The sequence below is a fragment of the Myotis daubentonii genome, chromosome 7 (genome assembly GCF_963259705.1).
Source record: "Myotis daubentonii chromosome 7, mMyoDau2.1, whole genome shotgun sequence".
Lineage (NCBI taxonomy): Eukaryota > Metazoa > Chordata > Mammalia > Chiroptera > Vespertilionidae > Myotis > Myotis daubentonii.
In genome coordinates, this window is record NC_081846.1 from 90,245,787 (window position 1) to 90,269,863 (window position 24,077).

At 40.3% G+C, this 24,077-nt stretch overlaps 1 protein-coding gene across 1 annotated transcript in view; it reads right to left on the bottom strand.

The window, feature by feature from the left end:
- The window catches only part of CNTNAP5 (contactin associated protein family member 5), an 883,495-nt gene that overhangs the window by 127,831 nt on the left and 731,587 nt on the right, over positions 1-24,077 (bottom strand). Inside the window, exons 18-19 of the mRNA XM_059704743.1 lie at positions 23,031-23,270; positions 7,413-7,637 (exon numbers count right to left, since the gene is read on the bottom strand). Of these exons, the coding sequence (XP_059560726.1) occupies positions 7,413-7,637; positions 23,031-23,270 (465 nt within the window). The remainder of the gene's footprint in view (positions 1-7,412; positions 7,638-23,030; positions 23,271-24,077) is intronic.

The following is a 24,077-nucleotide window of genomic DNA, read 5'->3' on the forward strand; positions in this document are numbered from 1 at the left end:
TGGCACCTAAGAGCAGGTACTGATTCTCTTGATTCTCACACTATATTGTAAGTAATCAGCCTGGTTGTAAAAACAAACAGTTGCTCAATTCTTAGAAAATTTCTGAAGACTTATTTAAACTGGGAAAGTACAAAGTGAGAAGACCCCAGAGGCTCTCAAAATAATATCAAAGAATAAAGGCTCCACAGTCCCGCTGCCCAAACAACTCTGCCTCTCACAGGTACATTACAGGTGATGGGATGGAATCTCAGGAAGAACAGTATTAATATCAATACTCTGCCCTGGCCAGTGTTCCTGAGTGGTTAGAACATAAGCCTGTTCACCAAAAGGGTCACAAGTTCAATTCTCGGTCAAGGGCATGTACCTGGATTGCAGGTTCAATCCCCAGCCCAGTTTGGGGTGCATGCAGGAGGCAACCAGTGAATGTGTCTTTCTCACATTGAAGTTTCTCTCTCTTCCCCCCTCTTCCGCTCTTTCTAAAAATCAATAGAAAAATATCCTCAGGTGAGGATTAACAAAAAAAGAAAATCAAAACAACAAACAAAAATCATCAACACCCATTAGTATTTCCATGCCCATCTGGACCTGGTGTCCCCCATATTGTTATCATCAATAAGAAAATGTAATGAATTTTGTACTTTGCAGTCTATGTCCTCTACCTCCATGGTTTCATCTGACCTTTGTTTCAGACTGATTGAGCTGCAATAACAAAACACTGCAGGCTGGGTGGCCCAGACAATGGAAACTCATTTTCTCACAGTTTTGGAGCTTTTAATTTCAAGGCATCAGCCAATTCAGTGTTTGGTGAGGACGGTCCTGCTGACTTTCAGATGGCCACCTTGTACTGTGCCCTCACTTGGGAGGGGCAGAGAGAGAAAGAGAGAGAGAGAGAGAGAGAGAGAGAGAGAGAGAGAGAGAGAGTCTGGCATCTCCTCTTATAAGGTCCCCAACCCTATCTGGTCAGGGCTCTCCCCTTATAATATCATTTAACATTAATTACTTTCTCAATTTAAAAATATAGCCACAGGAGCCAGCACTTTAGCTTGTGAATTTTAGGGCTGGACCCCATTTGTACATAGCAATCCTCAAGGACTTTAAACACCACAACATGAAAACATCACTACAACAAAGAGAAGCAAGAAAGGTTACCCGGATGCAGCTTTTCTCATTGTGCCTCCATTTCTCCTCTCAGGCCCACCACTTGGCACAGTGGATTGACTGCGTGATACTGAGGTGCCATTTACTCCTGCCCATGTTGCTGCGCTCCCACTAGAGGAGGAAGTGAGAGGGAGGGACTCCTGATCGCCCTCTTAAGGCCACAGTGTGTCATATCCACATCCACGTTACTGTGGAATGGAGAATGGACCTGCCCACAGGACCTGGTATTTCCCAGGAAAAGATGATCTGGAAGCCCAGAAATATAGGAAATGAACAAACTTAAAAAGAGCCCAGGAGATAGCAAAAGACGTTTGGGATATTTAAGTTCAAAAGTATCAACGTTTGCTTGACACAAGCCCAGAGAATGAAGTAGTCAGGGAGTAGTGAGGCCAAGGAAACGTGCCTTCTGAGGCAGGCGCTTCTCGGGCTGTGCAACCGAATTCCTGATGCTCTGAGGAAGCTCAGAACATGCCCAAATGCTGGCGTCAGTGAGGGGGCACAGTTGACAGGGGGCACAGTTAAGCGCTGAAAGTCTTCCCCGAGAAAGCAGCAACGGTGGGACTGCCCGGGTCCCCTCTGCTCTGGGAGTGGCTGCGAGGTTGACACTTGGGAGAGGCCCCTCCCTGGATTTCTCCTCATCACTGTCTCCCTGGACTCAGGCTTTTGGAAATGCAAAGTGTCTGGGTTTACCCTCATTCCCTCCAAGGTGTGTGCAATCACAGACAGACAGTGCACCGTGTGAGTGTACACGTTTTAAAAAAAGATTGATAAAAAAGAAACGATGAAGCAAAGTGGAAGGGACTATTCAGTGCTGGAGGGCACTGGGCAGCCACCATGGGAAGGTGATGGAAGCCTTGTTTATACTTTGAACACAAGTGATCTAACCACAGATGGATGGCCTTAGAATTAGCACATATTTTATATTTATATATATTTTATATATATTTTTAACCCTCACTTGAATATATGTTGAGAGAGAGAGAGAGAGAGAGAGAGAGAGAGAGAGAGAGAAAATGAGAGAGAGAGAAAGAGAGAGATGTGAAATATCTATTTGTTGCCTAACCTATGCTCTTTGATTGGGGATTGAATCCACATCCTAGGTACGTGCCCTGACCAGGAATTGAACCATAAACCTTTTTGTGTATGGGATGATGTTCCAACCAACTGAATCACTGAGCCAGGGCCATATTTTATATTTTATTTAAAGGGACCAAGAAGGACTGATGATAAAAAAGTAGAATAGGGAATAGAATAGGGAATTGAAATAGAGAAAATAAAGAACAAAAAAGCATCTTATTCTATTTCATGGCCCAATGCCAGGGGCACTCCACCCCTCTCAAGAAGCATTGGCCACTCCCTTCTTTGCCTTACTGGACCCCTAACAGACTAGCCCAGCACTTACATCACACTGTCACCTTCAGTATGTGTTATGTCTCTGTTCCCAGAATAGACCATTAGAGGCAGGCCAGGACACTATCTCAGTCTCTCTGGTACATGAAACAGTGCCTGCCACATGGTAGAACCAGGTGAATATTTGTTAAACATAATTATTTAGAGAGAGAGCCCATGCTACTGTGGAGAGGCAGAGCCATCACTCAATAAAATTCTGCAAAAGTTTAATGTCTCTTCCTCCAGACCCTTTTCCTCCGCCAATGCCCTTCTCCTCCAAAGGCCAGGTCTCTGAGAAGTTGCCTGTGGCCCAAAGCCCTGGCTATGAAACCACAATGGCCTTCTTTTTCCCAAGGACCCTCTGACACAGAAATGCCTCCTCTTCTCTCTATTCTTTTGTCCCAGGAATTAAAATGATTTTCTTTCTTTAAGAAGAAGAACCTGTTTTCATTTGAAAAGATAAGAGGACAGCTTAACCTGAATAACTCTCTAGTGGGAAAAATTTCAAAAAAAAAGAAAAAGGTCAAAGAATTCCGAACCTGCCAAATCCAGTCCCTGCCAGGAAGAGGCCTGCAAACATGACTTTAAGTCACATTGCTCCTCTTTCCCTGGCCTAGGAACCTTATTAAATGAATTTTCAAGACAAGAATTCCACTCAGTATTTACACAGGTCACCCGCTGCGCTCACCCCTGACTTCTTAACCCTGAGTGCTGGGATTAACAATGGCTGTGGGCACTTTCTTCCTCCCAGGAGAACAAAGAGAACTCCTTTTAAGGGTGATGCTCTCATCATCATTTCCACCGGATTCCCAGAGGCACCTTACATCAAAGAAAGGTTAAGAAACCTGAACCAACAGAAGACCCTTAATCCATCTCAGGAAGGTGAGAATCAATCTTATAAAACTTTTAGAGAAAGACTTTTCCCAGTTAACCCTTTACCATATTTGATCTCCTAATCTTTTGTTTGCATCTATAAATATTCTTAACTTCCATTAGTATTTTCAGAGGCATATTTTTCACCCCAATGTATCCAAGTCACATTAAAATATCCCTCCCTCTTTATAATACAGTGTCATCTATATTGTTCACTGGCAATTATATCAGTGGCCTAACACCACCAACTGGGAACAAGCTGTAAGGGTACCAGTTCTTAATTCCTCACTGAAGCATTTCAAAGTCTGCAAGTGAAACTCTGGCAGAAAGAAATACAAATGCAGGGCTACACAAGAAAGGAATACAAAATCACAAAATCTCAGACTTGGAAACACACTCAGAGTTTATTATTCTGGGTCATTCACTGCTGGAATTCTTATTATGGTATCCCTAATAAACTGTCATTTATTTATTATTTGATGACTTCCAAAGCAAGGAATCCACTATCACTTAAGCTATTTTACTTTCTTATTACAATCCCTGAGTTCTTAGGAGATTCATCCTTAAAGTCAGGCAAATTCTGACTTCTAGTTGGTCTGCTTGGGACATATGAGCAACTTGGATTTTTTATGTATCTAGGTTGTTTTCCAGGAAATTTAAGGCGCTCTCTCTCTCTCTCTCTCTCTCTCTCTCTCTCTCTCTCTCTCTCTCTGTCTCTCTCTCTCTCTCTCTTTTTCTCTCTCATTATGTTTAGAAAGAACTCTATCCTGCTTATCTTTGTTGATCTTCATAGTCCCTGAGTCCCTGACACTGTGCAGCGGGACTAGTTAACACCCAGAGAGTCAATGAAAGGATGAGTGAATGAGCACATATCTTAGTTGTGCCTCTTCAGTGAGGAGAGACGGCAGGAAATGCCCAGTATCCTAAATCTCTGTGCCATCCATTACTGTCTACTGCGATACAAGTTCCCTAGAGCAATGGTGGGGGTGTGGGTTTAGGGCTTTTGGGTGGTGATTCTCTATTTGAGGCTGAGTGAGGAGAGGGGGACACTTCATTACTAACCATGACTTGGACACCTATTTCCCATGAGTTAGATGGAGCTGCCAGGCCTGCACTTTTACCTTTGCACTGAGATCTAACCTTAAAACAAACAAGCAAGGCACAGGTTTCTCTGCTTCCTTCATTTAGCCAGGGTTTTAAAAATGTGGGTGTCCAGCCCTAACCAGGTAGCTCAGTTGGTAAGAGCATCATCCCTGTATGCCAATGTTGCCAGTTTGATCCCCTGTTAGGAAACATACAAGAATTAACTAAAGAATGAATAAATAAGTAGAACAACAAATTAATATTTCTCTCTATCTCTCTCCCTCCATTTCCCTTTCTCTCTCTCTCTAAAATTAGTAAATAAAATTAAAAAAATAAATTAAATGCAGGTGTCCATTAATTCAAGTACATTTTTCAATGACATGGGGCTTTAGAGTATAAGAATACAGGGAATAAGGTAAAGTTCAATAATGCCTTACCAATTAAATAAATTCAAATTATTTAAAACATGATATGTTTCAAAAAGTATAACACTCTTAGTTTAGCTATTGTGGTGGGGTATACAGAATAAGCTGCCAGTCTTGGGAAGGAGGATTGAGTACCAACTATTCTCTTTATTTGCTGTAGAATTTTAATCAAGATATTAAACATTTATGTCTTAGTTTCTACAACTACACCAATCACACAGGGTTATTGTGAGAATTAATGTGTGCATTAATTAGAATAGTGTCCATAGAGTATCTATAATAATAAAAGTGTAATATGCTAATTAGATCGAATAGCCAAATGGTCTTCCAGATGTCATTCCAGATATCCTTCCAGATGAAGCTGCAGCGGCAGGGCAGAGACAGAGGTGGTTAGGGGCGATCAGACAGGCAAGCAGAGTGGTTAGGGGTAATCAGGCAGGTAGGCAGGCCAGCAGTTAGGAGCCACTCATCCCAGATTGCGAGAGGAATGTCCAACTGCCAGTTTAGGCCCTATCCGGTAGTTGGACATCCCCCAAAGGGTCCTGGATTGCAAGAGGGTACAGGCCGGGCTGAGGAACTCCCCACCCTCATGCAAGAATTTCATGCACTGGGCCTCTAGTATATTATAACAGAGTAATGTAGTAAGGCATATTTAGTCTGATATAGTGATTTCTGTTGTGCATTGTCTATATCCATAGGAATGGCCTGACAGGTACAGGTGTGCCTGTGGGACCACACAAAAGATGCTTTGGGGGCAATCTTGCATCTCACTGTTCTGGAACTATCTTACTTAGAGTTCAACCACATCATAGTAAGGTCATCCAGTTTAGAGGGAGGGTTGTTGGGCTGATTATCAGGAGATCTGGCCTCTAGTCTCAGCTATGCCATGAATTAGCTGGCTGACCCATGTTAACCAGTTAATCCAGGCCCCAGTGTCCTCAGCCAGCCTTCTAACCTCACAGAGACCCTATGGAAAGAAAGATTGAGAACTAAGGGTTCTAATCATACAAATGCCTGCTGATAATTAAGAGGTCTAAAACCCATATTGTCTCTTTTCTCTCTTGAAGGCTCTTCAATACCAAATAGTTCCAGAACTACCAGTTATCCTTCTAGTCTTTCTCTCCCTCTCTCTTTTTTGCTTCCATCATGTTGTTCTGAGAATGAATGATCCTCTTAGTTGTGGTTGGACATTGCTGAACTCTAAGTAAGATAGTTCCAGAGCACTGAGATGCAAGATTCCCCCCAAAGCATCTTTTGTGTGGTCCCACAGGCACATCTATCTGTACCTGTCAGTCCATTCCTATGGATACAGACAACGCATAACAGAAGTCACTATCGGACTAAATATGTATTACTCCATTATGCCATTCAGGCCTGATTCAACTCAGAGGCCCACCAGTTTTGATCCTTGTTTTAGTCCTATACACCATTCTTTATTTTCAATGCTGTAAATAGTTAAAGCAAGATCAAACAAAGAAGAAAGAAAAAAAAAAAACAAGAAAAAATAGTGCAAGAGAAATAGCAAGAATCTGTGTCAGGTCTGGAGAAGGCACAGTGTGAGCTGCATATTTCAGGCCCTTTCTTCCATCCCCCACCACCGTTGATCCCTGTGGAGATAGTTCTAAAACCCAGACACATCTCATTATAACAGAAAATTACAAGAAGAGAAAATACATATTCTTGATCACAGAAAAGTGTCTTTGAGACCATGCTACAGGGCTGTCCACATCCTGCCCCCTTTGCCTAATCCTAATAATTGTTTGTTCCCCTAGGATTTTGATCACATGGTGCCCTTGCCATGACCATATCAACAGTCCTCATTCTGTCAATGTGGAATTAAGTTGTGAGGACAGAAAACCTGACTTTTCCTAACAGCTATCAAGACTGGTGTCTTTCACCATCCCTCATATAAGATGGGTTCTAACTCCTTTATCCCTCTAAGCTTCAGATATTCCATTTTGTTCACATTCTTTTCAGAATCTGATTCTCACAACTCAGATCTGTATCCAGCAAGGTTATGATCCACATATACCACTTCTCTCCAAGATCCAGCAATCCACTTCTATTAATACAGCCTGCATTTATGCTAGTTGCTTTAAAAGCCCTTAGTAAAGGAGACTGCAGTAAAGATGGCAGGATATATGTGACAAGTGTCCTTCTGAAACTCAGATATGCTTGTGATCTTCTTTTTACATTTAATGGATCCCAGCACAGAATAAATAATAAAGAATTGCCACTGCACAGTCGAAGCAAATTAAAGTGGATGCATTTGACTTCAGCGATGAACTGACACTGGCCTGGAATATCAATTGCAACTCATAAAGGTCAAGTTCAATCAAGGATTTGCCTGGAGGTCTGGAAATAAGCTGCTCAGGTGACACCAAATTTAGGTTAAAATTTTGCAGAGTTCTGGAGGGCATATACTAGTACTTTCCCTCTAGCCCATTATGACACTCCATCAGGCTCCCTGCCATCAGCACTCACCATTCTTGCAGAGCAGGACAGCCAGGAAGTTGTGAGAGGAAGAATTGATATAAAGCAAGAGGCTGGGTGCCTGGGCTGTCGCAAAGCTAAGTGCGATGTTTTCCTTAGATGGAGCCGGCTCTGCGTAAATGGCTGAGGAAGACTGGCTTAGATTCTTGGTCACTGGGTAGGGTTCTTGAAACATGTAAGTAACTGAAGTGCCAGCCTCAAAAACAGCAGAAACCTCTGCAAAATAAAAGAGGGAAAAACACACATTAAGATATGAATTGAGTATTCAGGATATAATCATAGCTTGTTTATTGTTCCTATGCATTAGGCACTGTGTGAGGGTTTGTACATTAATTATATAATATGCTTTCCACAATAATTCTCAAGTGGCAGAAATCATCAACCTCATTTCCAAATGAGAAACATGAGGCTTACAGAGGCTAAGAACCCTGCACAGATTGCATAGCTAAAAGAGAGAACTGGGATTTGCATTGTGAAATTCAGGTCCAGTGTAATATATATTTGCAGAATAACTATCATGTGCCAGGCTCATTTTTCAAGAAGCAAAGATAAAATGTCCCTGCCTTCAACACAGTATAGAGAAATTTCACTGGGACCATCTTACTTTTAAAACTGAGATGCTAAGAATTCTGGTTTGTCTTTTTCTCCTGTATCAGGAGGGTTTTAAGTGGGTTCTAAATTACTGAAAACAGTGTACAGGGGAGGTAGCAGCATTGCTCTGTGGTGTGGGGGAAGGGTGGGAATCCATTGAAATAGAAGAGAGGGACTTATGGAAACAGTGAGAAAGGCGTAGATATCCTACTCTCGGACTCAACTTTCTGAATGTCTAGGAATTGGCATCCAATCCCCAAAAAGAGAAAAGACTTGGGCAAATAGGCCTCATGTGATGCCCTACATAGTGTTCTGCCACCTCTATGAGGAAAGGAAGCGTCCCCACACTGATGATATTCAATCAGCAGGAACATGCCAGCCCCAGATCTTACTGTGGAACGTTCTTGTCCCACTGCCAGGTTAGTGGGGCCGGCGTGGGACTGGGCTTCAGCACTGGGCGGGAAGCCTTGCTCAGTTCCATACTAGCTGTGCAGTCCCAGGGAAGCAGGTGAGCACGGTGAAGACTGTCTTCTCCTTGGGCCAATGGGAAGCATGGATCCTACCTCAACACTTCTTTGTGGAGGAGTAAATGATGTGTGCAAAGCACTTAAGACAGTCGCCCATCACAGTTTGAACTCATAGGCTCCCAAAGCAGAAGACAATTTAACCAGAACCCATTCCAATTTTCTTCATTTAAAACATCTGCTTATTGACTATATGTTTATCTAAATGCTGAGATATGCTCTTCTCTTAATCAAGGCTACTCTGAAATTCCCTTTCAACTTTGTCTCTGTACAGCAAAGGTTCCCTCTTAGAACAGCATAGCTTAGGTCTGGCAGCAAGCCTCTGTCATAAAAATAGTAAGCAAGAAGCTGTATTGACATAATTTCTCTTTCCAACTGACAATTTCAACCTAAATTTGGTGTCAACTGACATATGCAATGTTCCTAGTTCCCCATGAAATTATCTCATTGAATTAATGGCACCTAGAACATAATCAAACCTGGCTTTTGCTTTCTAATTTGATTGCTAATTTGTTCTACTTTTGTGAAAACTCTATAACAACCTGCAACTGTGACAACAAAAAAAGAAGGCTGCATATTTATGTATATTGTTAGCAGATAGGGAATACTCTTTTATTTTTGCTAAAGGTTCAGAGAAAGTGTTCACATTTACAAGCAAGTCCTTCTAATTACAAAGATGTGCAGTAGAGATTTGTGACCGTGATGATGTGGGCTAATTATTAGTTTGATTCAAGCACTTTCCTTGAGTGAACTAACTTCCTTGGGGACATTTTGCCTGCCTTTTGAGCTACTGTCTCCTAGTTAACAGATAAATGGTTTTCATTTGATGTTTGGTTTGTGTGTGTGTGTGTGTGTGTGTGTGTGTGTGTGTGTGCAAGTGTAAGTATAATTTAGAGCATTCTGTTATGTAGCACTGGAGGCCCAGTGCACAAACTTGTGCACCAGTGGGGTCCCTCAGCCTGGCCTGCATGATCAAGCCAAAACCAGCTCTCAGACATCCCCTGAGGGGTGCTAGATTGCAAGAGGGCACAGGCCAAGCTGAGGGACCCCATTGGTGCAGGATTCAGGCCAGGGAGGGACCAATGAAGGGCTGCAGGGCATGTCTGGCCTTCTCACTCAGTCCCCAATCAGCCAGGCCCCAGCAGCAAGCTAACCTACTGGTCAAAGAACCTGCCCCCGGTGGTCAGTGCATGTCATAGCGAGTGGTTGAGCAGCCTTAGCATATCATTAGCATATTATGCTTTGATTGGTTGTAAGGCCGACCAGCTGACCAGACACTTAGCATATTAGGCTTTTATTATATAGTATATTAACTATGGGCATACATAGTACATTTTTTCTTGATACTTAAGACATGAAATTAAATGAAAAGTATTTTTTTAACTAGAAATGTTCTACCAACTTTCTTTCCTCCCTCCTCCCCTATTCCTACTATTTTTATTGTTTATTCAATAGTCAATTTCAACACAAAGAAAATTCAGCAAACCACCTGGATTCTATTATTCTATCAGTTGATTGTATTTTATAATCTAAGAGTTTAAACTCTCTGATTGATTGGCCTGAACATACAAAACCATTGGAATAAATAGAAGAAACATCTTAACTGTGAAGACGTTCATCAGTGACCATGGTGCTACTGTAGGACCACAATGCCAATATTAACACACCTTTAGAGCACCTACAAGGTAGAAGGAACTATGCTGATTATATTCAGAGCATACAGGATACACATTAAAAAATAACACTGATGGAAGATAGCCTAGTATATGATGTGTGAGTGACTGAAAATAATTTCCAGATTGGATGTCTCCATGGGTGAGAGTAGCCTAGGAAAATCTGAAAGAGGAGCTCACTGTTGATTAGGCCTTGACATGTGGAATGAACTAAGAGAAGGAGCCAGGAGACAGGGTGGTGCTGCAGAAGGTGTGTGTCCCTGAGTCAAACATGAGGTCTGACTGACTTGGAAACTGGCTGTACCGTTCTCCAGCATTCACAGGATTCCACTTAACCGCAGTTCACTCACATATAAACAGGGATGAATTCAGTCTTGTGGTGGTAGAAAGAGTAGAAATAATCATGTAAAGTCATAGCACATAGTTGGAACTCAATAAATAATAGCTGGTCTTTATAACTGTGATAGAATAAATTAGAACAAGAATGAAGACCAATCCTGGGTAATGAGTTAGCTAGTGCTTACCTAAAAATCAATTAGGTTGTAATTATTTCAGGAAATCATCAAACACACTAAAAACAAATTTAAAAATTGGCATGATATTAGAAATTTGTTCTTAAAATTTTTATAATAATGATCCTGTGGATATGTGCTCTTGTGAGTCCTTATTATTTAACAATACATATTGCAATATTTCAGATAAAGTGATAAGTTATCTGGCATTTGCTTCAAAATAGTAAAAGAAGATAAGTGGGTGTGAGCATTTAGATGAAATAAAAATGGCCATGAGTTGATAACTACTGAAGATAAATAATAGGTGCTTGGCATTGTAAAATTCTTCTCTCTACCAGAGTGTACAAATGATATTTTTCTGCAGTAAAAAGTAAAAAATAATGTCCTCAGAAAGGTAAATATTAGACAATTTTCAATAGTTTTTTTTTTTTTACAATTAGTAAAGTATAAGCTAAAATATACATGTTACTTTTCACTGAAATTCTATTACTAAGGAAATAATTTATTAATGTGAATATCACAGCATTATCTATGTGAAAATACTGGGATAATCTAAAATTCCAAAATATAAGAGCAACTATTTAGTGAGACTCTGTAGGTCAGGCATCATCCCAAGTTCTTTGTGAAGTGCTCACTGCATATGCACCACAAATCTTTGTGAAGAATTCCTGAATTGTCCACACTTTTTATATCTACAGGCATGAAAACCAGGAATCATAAGGTTGAGCTACACAACCATTGTCCTACCTGTAGACTGTGGATGAGCCAGAATATGCACACCAGCAGATCTGGAGGCAGAGTCCCACTAGTGCTAAGGTAGCTCTGGTGGTAGGATTGCTTAAATAAGCAGGAACCATTCCATCAGATAGAATATTATGCAACATTAAGACTTAAAAATTCATGCACAGGGGTGTCCCTCAGCCTGGCCTGCACCGTCTCTAATCTGGGACCCCTTGGGGGATGTCTAACTGGGCGGTGCAGTTGGATGAAGAGTATGAATTACAGATTTTTTGCAGATAATCACAGGTGCTTCTGCCCACAATGTTTTTAAATTCCAGCAGGAAGTTGGATTAAATAAAGCATTGTTTGGCATAGGGGCTTGGGAAATGTGTCTTAATGAATTAACAAGACTTTTTATAACTGTCATCATCATTTGAATATAAGTGGTGTTTAAAATGGTGATTAAAACACTTTATTTTGATAATTGAAATGCTGCTCCTTTTCAAAATTATTATATTTTTAAAAGTAAATGACTGTTTACATTCAACATTATTTTTTATTAGTTTCATATGTACAGCATAATGGTTAGCCAATCATACACTTTAAAAAGTGTTCCCCCTAATATTCCTGTACCCAATGGGCACCATACATAGTTATTAAAATGTTATTGACTATACTAGAGACCCTACACATGAAATTCTTGCAAGGATAGGCCTTCCTTCCTCTGGCTGCCAGCACCGGCTTCCAGAAACTGGGACATGGGCTTCCCCCAGCTTCTGGCAGCCTGCCTTGCCCCTACTCACACCCACCTTGGCCTAGAGCTGCCCGCATCTGCCGCCATCCTCCTTCCTTCACAATTGATCACCCCGCTTGCCAGTGGCCTGGGCCTCCAGCTGTGGGGTGATCATGGAGCGATGACGGGGGTCCACCGACCAATCGCATAGAACCTGCCTTGGCTGGCCTGGCGCCAGTGCGTGTCATAGCATGGTCATCTGGACGGTTGTTCTGCTGTTTAGCCCTTTGGTTGCCTAACTGCTCCCCTGCTGACCTGATAGCTCCCAACTGCCCTCCCCTGCTGGCCTGATCTCGCCCCCAACCGGCCATCTTGTGGTGGCCATCTGTGGTGGCCATCTTGTGATGACATAGCATGTGATGCCACCTAGGCTTTTATTATATAGGATTATATATGTACTAGAGGCCCAATGCATAAAATTCGTGCACAGGTGGGGGGACCTCAGCCCTGCCTGCACCCTCTCCAATCTGGAACCCCATGGGAGATATCCAACTGCAAGTTTAGGCTTATGGGATCGGGCCTAAACCAGGAGTTGGACATGCCTCTCACAATTCAGGACTGCTGGCTCCTCACTGCTTGCCTGCCTGCCTGCCTGATCACCCCTAACCCCTCTGCCTGCCTGCCTGATCTCCCCTAACCACCTCTGCCTGCCTGAACACCCCTAACCACTTCTGCCTGCCTGCCTGATTGCCCCTAACTGCCTCTGCCTCGGCCCCACACCCAGGACCCAGGATTCACTCCTCTAACCAACTGCAGGCACCTGGGAGCCAGGTCGGCTTTGCCTGGGCCTCCTGCAGCTGCAGTAGACCGTGGGCGGGTGGCTTCTCCATCTCCCGGGCCACAGCCACAGGTGCTGGTGCCTGGGACCACGGGGTGGGCGGCTTCGCCCGGGCCTGGCTTTGTCAGGAATGACATCTGGATGGTCATCCGGAAGATGTCCAGTCTAATTAGCATATTACCCTTTTATTAGTATATATATGCTACTTTACATTCCCATAAATATTTTGTATTTCCAATCTCTACTTATCAATCTATTCACATTTTTCACCCAGTCCACAACTCCCCTCCCATCTGGCAACCATCAGTCTGTTCTCTGTATCTATGGATCTATTTTCTGTTTTGTTTTTCATTTATATTAGTCTTTAGATTCCATATATAAGTGTAATCATATGGTATTTTTCTTTCTATGTCTGTCTGAATTATTTCACTTATATAATGCCCTCTAGATCCATTCATGCTGTCACAAAGGGTAGTATTGTGTTCTTTTTTAAAAATATATATTTTTATTGTTTCAGAGGGAAGGGAGAAGGGAAAGGGAGAGAGAGAAAGATAGAAACATCAATGATGAGAGAGAATAATTGATTGGCTACTTCCTGCATACCCCCCACTGCGGATCAAGCCCATAACTGGACATGTACCCTGACCTGGAATCAAACTATGACCTCCTGGTTTATTGGTTGATGCTCAACCACTGAGCACACCAGCCAGGCAGTATTGTGTTCTTTTTAATGGTCAAGTAACATTTCATTGTATATATGTACAACAGCTTTTTTATTCACTTGTCTATTCTCTTGGGCTTCTTCCATAGCTTGGCTACTGTGTAAATAACCCTGTAATGAACATAGGGGTGCATATATTCTTTCAAGTTAGTGTTTTGGGTTCCTTTGGCTATGTACCAGAAATGGAATTGCTAGGTCATAAAGCATTTTAAAGTTTAATTTTTTGAGGAAACTCCATGCTGTTTTCCACAGTGGCTGCACCAATCTGCATTCCCACCAACATGAGGTTGACTTTTTCTCCACATCCTTGCCATACTTTTTGTTTGTTGATTTATTGATAATCATTCTGACAGATGTGATCTGCTATCAGTTTGTGGTTTTAATTTCGATTTCTTTGATGATTATTGACTTTGAACATCTTTTCATATTTCCATTTTTCATTTGTATGTCTTCTTTGTGGAAGTGTATATATAGGTCTTTTGCCCATTTTCTTATTGAATTTTTTGTGTTTCTGGTGTTAAGTTGTACAAGTTCTTTTTTTTTTTTTTCAAGGTGTGGACAGGGAGAGCACACAGTGGATCCTTTGGCTTGAGGCTTAATATATATTAATTGATTTCAGAGAGGAAGGGAGAAGGAGAGATAGAACCATCAATGAAATCAATGATGATAGAGAATCACTGATGGGCTTCCTTCTGTATTCCCCCTACTGGGGATTGAGCCCACATCCAGGCATGTGCTTTGACCAGTAATTGAACCGTTATCTCCTGGTTCCTAGGTTGGTCAATGCTCAACTACTAAGCCATGCCAGCCGAGTATGGATTTTTAAAATTGATTTTAAAGACAGAGGAAAAGAAAAGGGAGAGGGAAAGAGAGAAACATGGATCAGTTGCATCCTGCATGTGCCCTGACTAGGGATTGAACCCACAACCTACATGTGTGCCCTGACTGGGAATTGAAGCGTGACCCTTTGGTTCATAGGGCGATGCTCCAACCAACTGAGCCACCCCAGCCAGGCTTAGTTGTATGAGTACTTTATACATTTTGGGTATTAACCCCTTATCAAATGTATCATGGGAAAATGTTCTTCTATTTGGTGGGTTATCTTTTCATTTTATTGATGGTTTCCTTTGTTGTGCAAAAACCTTTTGGTTTTATGTAGTCTCATTTGTTTATTTTTTCTTCGTTTCCCTTGCTCAAAAGTTACATCAGAAAAAAATGTTACTGAGAGAAACGTCTGAGATTTGTACTGCCTATGTTTTCTTCTGGTATTTTATGGTATCAAATTTTCTATTTAAGTCTTTAATCCATTTGAGTTTATTCTTGTATATGATTTAAGAAGGTGGTCTAATTTCTTTAGTTGTGTTTTTTTTTTCATGTATCTGTCCAATTTTTCCAATACTATTTAATGAATAGAATGTCTTTACCCCATTATGTTCTTGCTTCCTTTGTCAAATAGCAATTGACCATAGAGGCATGGATTTATTTATGGAGTCTCTATTTTTTTTCCATTGTCCTATATGTCTGTTTTTGTGCCAGTGCCATGCAATATTGATTATTATGGCCTTGTGATATAGTTTGATATCAGGTAGCATGATTCCTCCAACTATGTACTTCTTTTTCAAGATTGCTATGGCTATTCAGGGTTTTTTGTGGTTATATATATATATATATATATATATATATATATATATATATATATTTGAATTATTTGTTCTAAGTCTATGAAATACACCATCGATATTTTGTTGGGAATTGCATCGAATCTGTAGATTACTTTGGGTAGTATGAATATTTTAACAATGCTAACTCTTTTTATTCATGAACATTGTATATGCTTCCATTATCTGTATCTTCTTCAACTTATTTCTTAAATGTCTTAAAATTTTCTGAGTAGAGATCTTTCTTATTATTGATTAAATTTATTTCTAGGTGTTATTTTTTAATGCAACTATAAATGGGATAATTTTCTTTGTTTATTTCTGATAGTTCATAATTGATGTCCAAAAATGATTTCTGGAAATTTATTTTGTATCCTGCTAATTTACTAAATTTATTTATCAGTTCCATATATATATTAATCTTCACATGAGGATATTTTTTCCATTGCTTTTCAGAGTGGAAGGGAGTCAGAGGGAGAGAGAGAAACATTAATGTGAGAGAGACACATTAATCAGTTGTCTTCCACATGTTCTCCGCTAGGGGGCAGGGAGTGAACCCGAAACCCATGACCCTGACCAGGAAATGAACTCAGGACCCATCCATGCTCAGGATGACGCTATAACCACTGAGAAACACCAGCCAGGGCTCCATATTTTTAAAGTGAAATATTTAGTGTTTTCTTGTTATAGTACCCTGACATCTGCAAATAATGACAGTTTTTCTTCTTTCTTCCCAATTTGCATGCCTTTTATTTCTTCTTATTGTATTGCTGTGACTAGGACTTCTAGAACTATGCTGACTAAGAGTGGGGAGGGTGACAACCCTGTCTTGTTCCCAATTTTAAGGGAAATGCTTTTGGAAATTTGCCATTGAGTATAATGTTGACTGTGTGTTTGTCATATATGATTTTTATCATGTTGAGGTATGGTCCCTCTATTCCCAGTTTGCTGAGAGTTTTTATTATAAATAAAAGAAGGCAAAATTTTATCAAATTCTTTTTCTGCATTTATTCATATGATCAGGTGCTTTTTAGCTTTCATTTTATTTACTTGGTGTATCATGGTGTTAACTGATTTGCAGATATTTTAACAATGTTGCATTTCAGGCATAAATGCCGCTTGGTTATGCTGTATGGAATTTTTAATGAATTAGCTGGTTTGCTAATATTTTATTGAGGATTTTAGCATCTGTTTTTAACAAGGATAATGGCCTATAGTTTTCTTTCTTTGTAGTGTCATCTGGTTTTGGAATTAGCATGATGCTTGGAAGTCTTCCCTCCTCTTGAATAGTTTGGAATAGTTTGAGAAGAATAGGTATTAGCTCTTCTTTGAATGTTTGGTAAAATTTTCCTGTAAACCTATTTGTTCAGGACTTTTGTTTGTTATGTTTTTTTTACTACTGCTTCAATTTCATTAATTACTAGGGGTCCAGTGCATGAATTTGTGCGGCTGCAGTGGGAACAGAGGTGGGTCTTGGACCCCTCTCCGCTGGCAGCCCCACTCCTGCCACCACTCATGCACTGATGGCGCTTGTCCCGCTCGCATCCGCTGATGGTGCAGAGCTACTGGGCCAGCGCCAGCAGTGGGTGTGAGCGGTGGCTGCTGCCCCCATCACCGCTCAGGAGCAGGGGGAGGTAGAAAAGCCCTCAGGGGCGACTGGGGCCTGCAGCTGCCGCTCACACCCACTGACAGTGCTGAGTGATTGGGACAGGAGCTTGGCAGTAGTGTGAGTAGGGCTGGCACCTGCAGCAGGTGGGAGCAAAGAATTTTCAGTAACCACCATGCTCTGCCACCTACTACTGATGTCCGCCATGTTCCACACGTGCCCACTGGTGGTCAGCACATGTCATAGCAACCAGTTGTTTGGCTGTTCTGCTGTTTAGTCTATTTGCATATTAGGATTATATATATATATAGATAGATAGATAGATAGATAGATAGATAGATAGATAGATAGATAGGTAGATAGATAGATAGATAGATAGATAGATATAGATAGATAGATATAGATAGATAGATAGATAGATAGATAGATAGATAGATAGATAGATAGATAGATAATCAGTCTGTTCACATTTTCTGATTCTATTTGATTCAATTTTGGAAGATTGCATGTTTCTAGAAATTTATCCATCAGTCCCATTTCTTGGCATATAGCTGTTCATAATATTTTCTTACAATTCTTTATTGCTATGTTGTCAGTTGTTACTTCTTTTTCATTTCTGATTTTATTTACTTGGCTCCACTGTCCTTTCATCTTTGAAATGTCTCACTAAAGGTTTCTCAATCTTGTTTATCTTTTCAAAGAACCAGTTCTTGGTTTTATTGATCTTTTGTATTGTTTTTTAGACTCTTTTTTGCTTATTTCTGTTCTGATCTTTATTATTTTCTTTCTTGTGCTCTCTTGGGGCTTTGTTGTTGTTTCATTAGTTTTATTAAGTATAAAGTTGAACACCTTGCTTGAGATTTTTCTTATTTCTTGATGTAGGCCTGAAATGCTGTAAATTTTCCTCTAGGACTGCTGTTGCCATTGTGTTTTCATTTGTTTCCAGGTATCTTTTCATTTCTTCCTTGATTTCACTGTTAACCTATCCATTGTTTACTAACATGCTATTCAGCCTCCTTGTCTTTGTGGGTTTTTAGGTGTTTGTTTTGTTTTTTTCTTCTGATAAATTTCTAGTTTCAAACCATTATGGTTAGAGAAGATGCTTAACATGATTTCAATCTTCTTAATTTATTGAGATTTGTTTTTATATCCTAACATGTGGCCTATCTTAGAAAATGTTCCATGTGCAGTTGAAAAGAATGTATATTCTTCTATTTGGGGGTAAAATGCTCTGAATAAATAAATAAAAATAATCTAATCTTGTGTGTCATTTAAGGTCATTATTTTCTTGTTGAATTTTCTGTTTGTAAGAGCTATTTATTGATGTCAGTGGAGTGTTAAAATCCCTGCTATCATTGTATTACTGTTGATATCTCTCTTTATGTCCATCAAGATTCGCTTTATATATTTAGGTGCTCCTATGTTGGGCATATATATATATGTATATATATATTTACAAGGGGTATATCCTCTTGTTGGATTTCTCTCTTTATCATTTACGTAGTTTCTTCTTTGTCTCTTACTATAGCCTTTGTTTTAAAGTCTATTTTGTATGCTATAAGTATTACTATCCCAGCTTTATATTTTCATTTGCATGAAATATATATTTATATATATTTAATTTTAGTCTGTGTGTGTCTTTCATCCTGAGTTGGGTCTCTTGCAGATAATATTATATATGGCTCTTGTTTTCTTATTCATTTAGTTACTCTATGTCTTTTGATTGGAGCATTTAAACTGATTGCATTTAAAGTGATTATTGGTAGGTACATATTTATCGCCATTTCATTCTTTATAACTATATTCTTCTTCTTATATTCATTTTTCTTAAAGAAGATTCTTTAACATTTCTTGTAATATTGCTTTGGTGGTAACAAACTCTTTTTGCTTTTTCTTGTCTGGGAAGCTCTTTAATTCTCCTTCCATCTTAATGATAGCCTTGCTGGGTAAAGTAATCTTGGTTGTAGGTCCTTGCTTTTCATCACTTTTAGTATTTCATACCTCTCCTTACTGGCCTGCTGAAAAATATCTCTGTTAAGAAATCAGCTGACAGTCTTATGGGAGCTCCCTTGTAGCTAACTAAGTGTCTTTTCTTACTACTTTTAAGATTCACCTTTTGTCTTTAAACTTGGCATTTTAATTACAATGTGTCTTGATGTGACACCCTTTGGGTCCATCTTGTTGGAACTCTGCACTTCATGGACTTGTCTGTCTTTTTCTTTCACCAGGTTAGGGAAGTTTTCAGCCATTGTTTTTTTAAATAGTTTCTCAATCCTCTGCTCTCCCTTCTCCTTCTGGCACCTCTATGATGAGGATGCTATTGCAATCCATATTCTTTGAAAGGTCATTTCAACTATCTTCAGTTTTTGTATTCTTTTTTTATTTTTTTATTTTTTTTACTCTGATGGGTATTTTATACTACCTTGTCTTCCAAGTCACTGATTTAATACTCTGATTTATCTAATCTAAAATTTATTTCTTCTAGTGTATTGTTCATTTTATTGTTTACAGTAACATTGTGTACTTAGTTTCTGACTGGTACTTTGATGGTTCCTATATTGTTTTTCACACTGTTAACTTTCTTACTAAGTTCCTTGAGCATTCTCATAACCATTTTTTGAACTTTATATCTGGTAAATTGCTTGCCTCCATTTCATTTATCTCCTTTTTTTCTGGAGAATTATCCTTTTCTTTCATTTGGGAACTGTTTCTTTGTCTCTCCATTTGGCTGCCTCTTTGTGTCCATTTCTGTTAATAAGTAAATTTTCTGTATCCCAGTTTTATTATAGTGGCTTATGTAGTAGGTGTGTTTTTGGATCCAGTAGCGTAATCTTTTGAATCACCTGTGCTGGGTGCTCTAGGAATGTCCCTTGTGTGGGTTCTATGAATCCTCCAGTTGTAATTGAATCTTGATTGCTAGTAGACAATTCATGTGTGAAGTCAATCCTCATGCTGGCTGACTCTGAGGATTAACTATGACCACAGTGTACAACCTGTTGTTCAGGTGCTGACCACACAAAACAAAATTCACCTCAGCAGGATCTGGTGCCTCCTGAGATGTCCCTTTGGATGTGACTTTTGTGTAGCTAATTGGATCTTGCTCATATGTCATCTGACACTTGCCACTAAGTGTTTTGATTTTGAGGCTTCTTGGGAGGGACAGTGCTGCAGGTCAATGTCAGATGCTCTTATGACTGACTCTGGCCTACCTGTTTAGAACTACCAAGCAACCCGCAGTTTATGGTTGCCTCTGTTGGGCCTGGATGTGCGTGGAAAGAACCAAATTGTGCACCAAGGCCAGCTTTTTCCAGGACCAGCCTACGGTCAGGTCATCAAATGGCACAAGTCACCCCAAGATCCTCCTCCACCTGCCTCTGCTTGCTGGATGCCTGTTAGGCTGAGTCACTGAAAAGCCTCTGATGGTACTCAAGTTGCAAGAAGTTGATTGTCAGTGAGTTGCCAGATAGGATGTGTTGTTCACCAGATAAATACAGATTCAAACTCAGTACCAGTGCCGGGTCTGAGACTCGTCAGCAAATATCCAAGGGTAGCTGCCACCTGTCAAGTATCTAAAGGTGTGGCAGGGTCTCAAAGAGGCATCCGTGTGAGACCAGTAGTGTTTATGAGGTCCAAATAGACCAAGATTTGGCCACGTGAAGTAAGGACTCCGCACCGGTCATATGTGTGAGGGAAATACAGCCCCCATCTAGAGCCACAGAGCTCAGTTACCGACACTGAGTCCTCCCAGTCTTCTACACCCAGAGTCCATGTAGCTGACTCCTCCGTAAGTTACGAGCTTCGAAAGCTGGAGTGAAAGGGAGTCTTGAGGGTGGGGCTATTGCATTCCCCCAGTCTGATGCCATATGTAATGGAGTGCTTCACTCAACAAAGATGGCATCTGCAGTTTCGGTGAAGGACTCAGCACAGGGATCCTGGTAGTTGTCCATTTAGCACTCTCCCCAGAGCCACAAATGCCAATCTCTTCTCACATGACTCCAGTCTGCTCTTTCCTCCTTCCACTGGAGCCCAGGGTGAGCGACTGCAAAGGATATTGTGTATGTTGTCCCTTTAAAAGGGCACCTGGGTCTCTAGAAGACTCCTAACTTTTTATGTGACAGAAACCCCACTGATTTTACAGCCAGGTGTTATGTAAGGGCCTTTTCCTGGCTTTGGTGCTCTTGGGAGCCTGGTGTGGAGTTGAGACCTCACACTGCTCAGGGAGCACCTTTGCAGCTGAGATATCCCTCCCAATTTTCAGCTGCAGCCTTTGATAGCAGGGCCAGCCCTTGTCATGCTACCTTTAATGTGATTTCTTCTGTAGATCCTTGATTATAAGACTTCTCTTCAGCTACTCTTTAGTTGCTTATTTAGGTTGATTATTTTATATTTTAGTTGTAATTCCAGTATGGCCCTGGAAAAGGTGAGTGTAGCTTTCACCTATTCCACCACCATCTTGGATCTCTCTCTAGATCAGCGGTTCTCAACCCGTGGGTTGCGACCCCTTTGGGGATCGAACTACTCTTTCACAGGGGTTGCCTAAGACCATCGGAAAACACATATAATTACATATTGTTTTTGTGATTAATCACTATGCTTTAATTATGTTCAATTTGTAACAATGAAATTGGGGATCACCACAACATGAGGAAGTGTATTAAAGGGTCGAGGCATTAGGAAGGTTGAGAACCACTGCTCTAGATATTGCGCTTGAAAAATTATTTTTTTATTATTTATTCAACAAATATTTTATCAATAAAATAAGCTTAAACATTCTGCAAAGACAGATAGTTGACCAAATTTTTCGTCATTTTATTTAAAAAATACTTACGTATTTACAATGAAAAATGAGATTTTACATTTTGTAGCATTACCTTGAATTCATCTAGGTAATTTACATCATGACTGCCATTCCTTGTCTAAGGTGTGTATCCATCATGCTTTGCTTTTGTCACTGCAATTAATTAATAAAATAAAGAGGAGATGCTGTAAAGCATCAGGACTAGAGTTTTGACTCTGCTGTTCTATCTTCAGTCCTTGATGAACTAAATATGAGTATCTGTGGAGCACTTTTAAAGACTCAAACCCCAATTATGTCACCTGTAAAATAGTGATATTTTATTAAATACAAGATACTGATTTTACTAACTTACCTCTACTATTCCTATTGAAAAAATTACTTAGAATTGCTTAAGGTTCCTCCAGGGCTAGATTATATGAGTCTTTTTTTAAAAAATATGTTTTTATTGATTTCAGAGAGGAGGAGAGAGGAAGAGAAAAAAACATCAATGATGAGAGGGAATCATTGATCTGCACACCCCACACTGGGGATTGAGCCCACAACCCAAGTATGTACCCTGACTGGGAATCAAACTGTGACCTTCTATTTCATAGGTTGATGCTCAACCACTGAGCCATGCTGGCTGGGCTATGTGTCTTTAATTATATTTATGGACTGAATAATTGGAACTGGAAAGTTCAGTGCACCCTTCATGACTCAGGTGACCCAACATAAGTGAGAGTCAACCTTTCCCAGTGCTCAGGTGACTTGGCCATGGCGAGTCTATTTGCCCTATTACTATCCATTTAGTACAATTTCACTGTCAGGGCCTATACACAGTGATAATGACTCTATGCAATTATGTTGAGGAGATATGCAGAGTCTCTTAAAAGAGAAAAAAAAAAACAAGGAAGACTAAATGATGGATTGAGGATTCTGTAAGGTTAAGGGATAATATGACTTGGCCATAGGCTGTAGTTACTACTACATGGTACATTGAAAAACAAACATAGCCGAAACCAGTTTGGCTCAGTGGATAGAGCATCGGCCTGCGGACTGAAAGGTCCCAGGTTCGATTACGGTCAAGGGCATGTACCTGGGTTGCGGGCACATCCCCAGTGGGAGATGTGCAGGAGGCAGCTGATCGATGTTTCTCTCTCATCAATGTTTCTAACTTTCTATCTCTCTCCCTTCCTCTCTGTGAAAAATCAATAAAATATATTAAAAAAATAGAAAAACAAACATGACTAGTGTACCTTTTTTGCAAAAGGGCCCTTCATATGGTGAATTGGTGCAATCGCAGAAGTATCCACTGCGCTTCTCCACACACTTGCCCCCATTGTGGCAGATGCCGCCATAACTACTGCAATGGCCTGGGCATCCTGGTCGGACTCCAGATGTGACCTTGGCCCGCTCTTCCAGGTCCAGTTTCTGCCCATTCAAGTGTAAGGAGCGTATGCATCCGAGAAAGCCTTTCTGTTTTGATGACGTTCCTCCTAAGAGGTGAAAAACAAAATTAAAAATAATAAGGTATCGCAGGGTTTAGATTTTTTAAGTTTAATATTTGCATTTGTAACAGTCAACTATTGTTCTGTTATGATGCTGTGGTGGAATTTTTCATTAAAGTTTCCACAGAGAATTAGAAATTTAGGGGAAATGCATGCCTTTTCAGGCTAGGAGAAACACTCCTTCCATCCTCCCACTCCCATGCACACACACCCAGAAATTGTTTTTAAAATACTATAGTTCATGTGGAACCCTGTACTTTACATATGTAAGGTAGAACCTTCAAGATAAAAACTTGTCATGCTCCTTGCAAGTGAAATAAAATGTGTTGGTAGTCTACTGCAGACATTTCTCTGAAGTGGAACACACAGAGGGAAATTGTGCCTCTGGCAAAGTTAGAAGCGAGCTGTTAGGCTTGTGAAATTAGAAACTGCAAAAGCATTACAGTGCTTATCGGTGCAGTGCGATGGACTAGAAAGAGGGTGGACTTTAGGAGAAGACAGATACGGAGTCCAACTCCATGTTACTAGGTGATCCACCATGACTCACGTGAACCCCAGCTACTTGGTCTGTAAAATAAGAATAAGTCTATTTCATGTGTACATAGTAAAGCTTAGTTAAGATATAGTACCTCTTAATCCCTGCTCTTTGTTACCCCTTCTCTTGAGCCCTCACAATGGTATATACATATTGATCTCAGAGATTACACTCAAATTGTTATTTAGATGACAAATTTCTTCTTCTGGAATACAGAAAAAGATTGCAATCCAACTTTCAGCTGAGGGCATATCTCGAAT